At 38.3% G+C, this 6,323-nt stretch overlaps 1 protein-coding gene across 1 annotated transcript; it reads left to right on the top strand.

The window, feature by feature from the left end:
* Positions 1–4,463: 4,463 nt before the first annotated feature.
* LOC132808254 (probable G-protein coupled receptor 139) lies at positions 4,464–5,348 on the top strand. The gene has a single exon (XM_060822072.1). The coding sequence runs from the start codon at positions 4,464–4,466 to the stop codon at positions 5,346–5,348; it is 885 nt and encodes a 294-aa protein (XP_060678055.1).
* Positions 5,349–6,323: the final 975 nt, after the last annotated feature.

Below are 6,323 nucleotides of genomic sequence, written 5' to 3'. Positions count from 1 at the left end.
AATTTTTCTGTACTTCGTTATCTCTCTAAGCTTCCTCACTCCGTAGATCAGTTTTGCTGGAAATAATCGGTACGTACATATTCCAGATGAACTCAACATAAATGGTCTGGATTTCAATGACCGCAGTAAATCCTTTCAGAGAAGATGAATATCTTCCCAGTACACAGCTCCTGCAATAGTGTCTAATTGATAATCAAGAAAAGGTTCAGAGCGGAGTCGAGAAAACTGATATTCAGTTCTAATGTCACCGTCAATTCTTCCATGAAACTATGAGAAATAAATAACATTTTCAAATAACTTCATTGTTCTCTCCTTCTTTATGCTGTTTGTTCTCGATCCGGGTGGCTCACCTGAAATTTATTTTGTTCACGTGAATTATAATGTGGAAGTTTCAAATCTCACTTTAAAGATATAAAATCAATAATTCAACCACTTACAAAACAATACAATGCCGATAGCCAATGCAGCACGGACATGACGTTGTTGGAAATATAATCTCTTCAAACGAGACTGAGGTCCATATTGACTTTCGGATCACTTCGAGGGAATGTCTTAAATGTGCAACGTAAGGAGGTTTGCAAGATGTGGACCGATATTATTTCACAATTGTCACTGCAGAAGTCGGTTGACTACTCTTTGAACGAAATAGAATGTGGATGAAAAAGAGAAGTCCTTTGCTCTTAAAGAAATCAATATTCGCATCAAATCTGCTGCCTTACTGAAGGCTGGAGTAGTGTAGTAAATATTTTCTGAAGGTCATTTATAATCGTATTAAATGAAAATTCTGTGATCGTGTTTTGTAATGATAACTATATTACTTACCAGTTTCACAGCAAACTATTCATCCAGTTATTGTTTCACGAGATCACAAGAAACATGTGGGTAGTTAGAAAAAGTGTAAACACAGTACAGCGACTCATTGCCTAAGTGGTGAGTGATACGGTTGCACGGGTTTGATTATACCATCGAGCTACTGCCTGTGTGGAATATTCACGTTCTCCCCGTATCTGTGTGGGTTTCGTCCAGGTGCACCGGTTTACTCCCACAGTCCAAAGATGTTCAGTTGAGATGAATGAGACCATAGTGGTCAGTGGTGTGCAGATTCGGTGCACTAGTCAGGGGAAATACAGAGTAGGGGAATGTGCCTGGGTGAGTTACTCTTCGCAGTGTCGCTATGGATTTGTTGGGCCTACTACCATCTTTTCACACTACACGGGATCTATGAAATCCCTGACTAAAACTGACACTTTCAGGTGTGACTGAAGTGCCAGGAAATGAAATGACTGCAGAACATGGAAATGTTACTCCTTTATGTACTCAATGAGGCATGTTTATATACTTAGTGCAGTTCTTGAATTGCACCACAAAATATCGTGCAATTTAGCAAAGGATGCTGAGGTAGTGATATGACACTGGATTAGTAACATTTCAGCAGGGTGGGTTAAAATAGCAAATGGCAAAACATTGAATTCGGGGATAAACAAAGATTAGTCTAATGATAGCCAAATAAGCACTACTTTTTGTTAATTAAATAATAAAAAAGACACATCTAGTTTAGTAAAGTCCTTTAGGGGAAGAATTATCTGCTCTTTCCCAATCTGGCCAAGTCTTAATTTACTTTCTCCAGTGTAGGATAGGCTATTATTGATACAGACCAAGTATCAAGTATCAGACCAAGTCTTAATTTGCTTTCTCCAATGTAGGATAGGCTATACTTGATATAGAAAATACAATAGATTGGAGCAATTACAGTTGAAATTATGCTTCAACCATTGCGTGTGGAACAGGGAGGAGGTGAGGGGGTAGTTGCAGCAATTTTTGCTCTTACATGGGATGTGGGGTTGGTGTTATTGGTCAAGGAGTGGTCTCAGGTGCCCCGGCGAAATGCAGAGGGGGGAATTGAACGAATGATGCGTTTTTCTGAGTGTTCTGTTGCAGTTATCTGTAATCACGGAGAATAATTCGTTGAATGAAGACACTTATGGGATGAAAATTGAGAACAAGGGGTGTGCTTTTGACGGCCCCGTTAAACATAGTAGCCTGGAATCCACAGTTATGAAAGAAGAAATCCATGTTAATAAGAGAGAACGCTCTGTCAATAGAAGGGGAGTTCTGGTGAATGGGGATTGTTTATTCCTCTCGAGCACTAAGAATCTGGAAGCTCTCAGTCCATCCTGGTGGGGAAATGAAGGTGTAGAGGGGAAGAACAACGTGAACAAAAGGCAGCTATGACTGGGAAATAGGACGTGACAAAATGGCCAAGGGCATCAAATGAATCATGGATGCAGGTAGTCAGGGTCCAAACATGCGAGAGAGGATGGAGTCAAGGTAGGAGGAAATTAGTTCTGTGGGGCAGGAACAAGCTGGTACAATGGGCCGACAGTGGCAGTCTTGTTTATGGTATTTGGTGCGGAGTTGGGGTTGGATTACAGCATGAAAAATTAAAATGTTTCGCAGTCAATATAATGTGTAAACTAATATGGCAAGCAAATTCACATCATATTTGAGAAATGGCAATGAGGGAAGACGCAATTTTCCAATATCGATACAATCACGACTTAGCATATTCAATCAGTGGAACTTTCAAAATAATTGTAAATGGCAAAGCGGAATGGCAGAGTTCAATTCAGTCGTTTGGCAAAAAGTGAATGAGGTCATCAACATTTTCGATGTTGCAAATGGAAGACATGGAAACTTCAGTTAATTAGGTTGTTCATTGAAATGTAGCTAAACTGCTTGTTGTTCACGAATTGTCCCTTTGGAGACTCATGCTCAAAATAAATGAGGCAAGATTTGAAATTGGCAGAAACTGCAACTACAGATTCGGGAACGTCCTTAACTTCTGAAAGACGATGCATGAGCCAGTCATTGCCCCTTTCTTTGCCATTTGTTATCCCCTTCTCACTGTGATTGGTGCCCTTGGTAAGCCTTCAATCACAGATAAGTTATCGTTTATGTCTGTAAATCACCGAATGTGTTCTATGTTATCTTTTGTGGTGGGTTACATTATTGTGTAACTTTCAGCGCTCTTTGAATGTTAGGAGCTAGTACCTGCCTATAGTATGCATAGGTGCATTATATGTTACAAAGCTTTATGCTGAATATGCATAGAAATTGTAATTTCATTGTGCAACAGTGCATGATATTAATTAATGTTTCATAAGCAATTTCTAGAAATTCCATTTGCTATGTTAGTGAAATTTACGTTGTAATACATGTTTTTGCATGAATATTAAACTGCAAAGTTGTTAAAAGTCAAGTTAAATTCCAATGTGGTAACATACGAGGTGCTTTTCGTGTTTTCTGGAGAAATTTCTATCTTAGGTTCGTAAATCACGAATCAAAATGCATTATTAGAACGAAATTGTTGTAGTGGACGAGCTCAAATTAAACCTACATTTAATGATCACAGTAATTTTTATTGCAGGATGGATTACAAACTAATACGTTTCTGATTTGTAGTGTCATCAATATTATGTCAGAAAGTGTTTTGGGATTTGTATGCAAATTATGAGTGTTCGTAAGAGATTTTAATTTGTTATGGAATCTATTTATGTCATTAGGAGATATTTGCCCATATTTGCATTTCGTAAAGGAATGTGGCATTAAAAAAAAGAAATATCTAATGATGCCAATGAAATTAATGTGGTGTGTACCAAATACCATCTTCAGTCATGCGCCTTGAAAGAGCAAAAGTTACTATTGTTACCGAGTCTTGTCCATATGTGGCAGCAGACAGGCAGAAATCTGGTTGATGATAAACTGATGTTTGAAATAGCCGAGCAAGCCATGATTTGGAGAGAAAAGGAATAAGGGACACATGCTGGTGCAACTGTGGACAATAGGTTAGATGATAATGAACAACTTCAAGAAAAAAAGAGAAAGATAAACAATGAGGGGCGACATTGAAGACGGTTTCCAGAGATTGCTACGTATATAGATAAACATATAACCACTGATAGGTTGATTGAGAGGTATGAAACGCGATATTGTCGAATTGCAGATAAATTGAACTTTTACGGTGTGAGGAGTGATCCTACTTCTGGCTGTAACTGAAAATTTAAAGCTTGGGGTTATTAAAATCCGGCACTGCCAGACAGGAAACAAACATATTGTCTTGAAAAGATGGATGATATTATTAATAAAGATTTGGATAAGACAAAAATATTTTGTGTTTGATTAAACTGGTGAGCTTCACAATGATTTGACTCAGTGGAAAGAGAACTGAATTTGCACTCTACCCGACTGGACTGAAGAACGTAAGTACAAATGATTAATTCATGACTGAATGTTGAATAAAATCAACAACTTTGTAGTAGTAGGACTCATGATGTAATAAAAGGATGTACGAAGATGGTGAGCTGAGGTTTTCAGTCACGAAATAGATAGGTTAATTAACTGGTGATTGGGATTCATTCTGTCATATATCTATCTCTACTATCCTTATAGCAAACTTGTTGGCGATGGTGGTCCTGTGTCAAAGAAAATGTGGGCTGTCTCTCTGCATCACATTTTACCTCGTGGCAATCACAATAGCGGACTTCCTTGTCATTATGGCTGGCTGTGTGCTAAACCGTATTGGTGGCATCTACTTCAGAAACAGTATCCTGTCCACGACCCCTGCGTGTACAGTCACCAGTGTGATGGTCTATGCTACACGAGATGGCTCTGTCTGGCTGACAGTGGCGTTCACCATTGACCGTTTTGTGGCAATCAGCTATCAGAAGCTGAAGATCAGATACTGCACCAAGAAAACTGCAACTCTGGTAATAGGAACGATTTGTTCTCTGAGCTGTGTCAAGAATGTCCCTTTCTACTTAGTCTCTCAGCCGCTGTACATTGTGGACGGGGTGCCCTGGTTCTGTGACATTAAACCAATCTATTATACTTCGCCCTTCTGGAAGGTCTACGACAAGCTAGATCAGATTTTAACACCACTTCTCCCTTTTCTTCTCATTCTGCTTCTCAACACATTAACTGTAATACACATCTTAGAAGCTAGCAGAGCCCGCAAAAGACTTTGGGGTGAAGGTGACCGTGCAGACCCTGAGATGGCCAATCGCAAAAGATCCATTGTCTTGCTCTTTGCCATCTCGATCAGTTTCCTCCTCCTTTGGTCCACTTATGTTGGACGTTACCTTTACGTGCAATTGGTAGGTGAAGGTTACTTCAACGGCTTGGATTCCAGTAACCCTGATATTATTCTTCAAGAAACGACCAACATGCTACAGATACTTAGTTCCTGCAATAATGTCTTCATTTATGTGGTTTCCCAGACCAAATTTAGAGAAGAGATGAAAAAGCTGCTCATGTGTCCTTTCACTACTATCACTAATTTTACATGGTGAAACCTTTCATGGATAACAAAATAGAGACATTTCCCGATGCCTTTTCTCTTTCATCAAAGAGGCACAGTTCATCATGGTATCTCTCAAACGAGAATAAGAAAGGATCCTGGGCAGGCTCTTGTACTCATTAACTTTGAGCTCTGATGTTTACTATTCGAACGATTGAAATCTTCTGAAGTTGTAGAGGTTTTAGATGTGATAATAATCCACAGTTTGCGTCTCTGAACACAACTTGAGGACTCCAAGTGTTGTCAGGCAGTGCTTTATAATCTATCTACGTATGTATGTATGCATGTATCTACTTATCTATCTCTTAATTTATCTACCTATTACATAAATATATATATGTATTCATTCATTTTTTTTGGTTAACCGATTAATTAATGTATTAGTATTTATGCATGTTCCTTTATCCATTTATTTTTCAATGGTTTTGGAACTATGGCTACTATGTATTTGAACATCTGGAACATTATTAAGAAGAAGACATCAAAAAGTTGGTTCAAGCGTTTCAATTTGCCTCATCAATGATTCATTCAGATGTATTGATGTCTGTTTACGTGCTCTGCAATCAGCATTAGTTTGAAAAATCCAGGAACTGTTAGTCAATTAACAATATCAAACGTAGATCTTGCTTTTTCTGCCTTACCTTTGCAGCTGTAACAATGATTCCTCGTTCTTTTCAATCACACTATGTGAGTCGTATGTTGTGATCTGCCTCCATTGCATGCAAAACCAAATTTTTGCATTACTTTAGTAGATATGATAATAATAAATTAATTCAAATCAAGCATCAGCAGTCTCTTCCCAATTGCATCATAATCACTCAAATTCATTTCAACTCTTTCCGTGAATTAGGTGTTATTTACATCTTTGTTATTTTGTTTCAAACTAATTTAGATTTGATGCTTTTCTTTTCTACCGAGTGTGTGTGAGGTCAACAGAAGTGGCACTTCAAATTCATGTCTACATCTG

The sequence above is a fragment of the Hemiscyllium ocellatum genome, assembly GCF_020745735.1.
Source record: "Hemiscyllium ocellatum isolate sHemOce1 chromosome 27 unlocalized genomic scaffold, sHemOce1.pat.X.cur. SUPER_27_unloc_4, whole genome shotgun sequence".
Taxonomy (NCBI): domain Eukaryota; kingdom Metazoa; phylum Chordata; class Chondrichthyes; order Orectolobiformes; family Hemiscylliidae; genus Hemiscyllium; species Hemiscyllium ocellatum.
The sequence above is the reverse complement of the archived record's forward strand: the minus strand, read 5'-3'. Positions and strand labels throughout refer to the sequence as shown.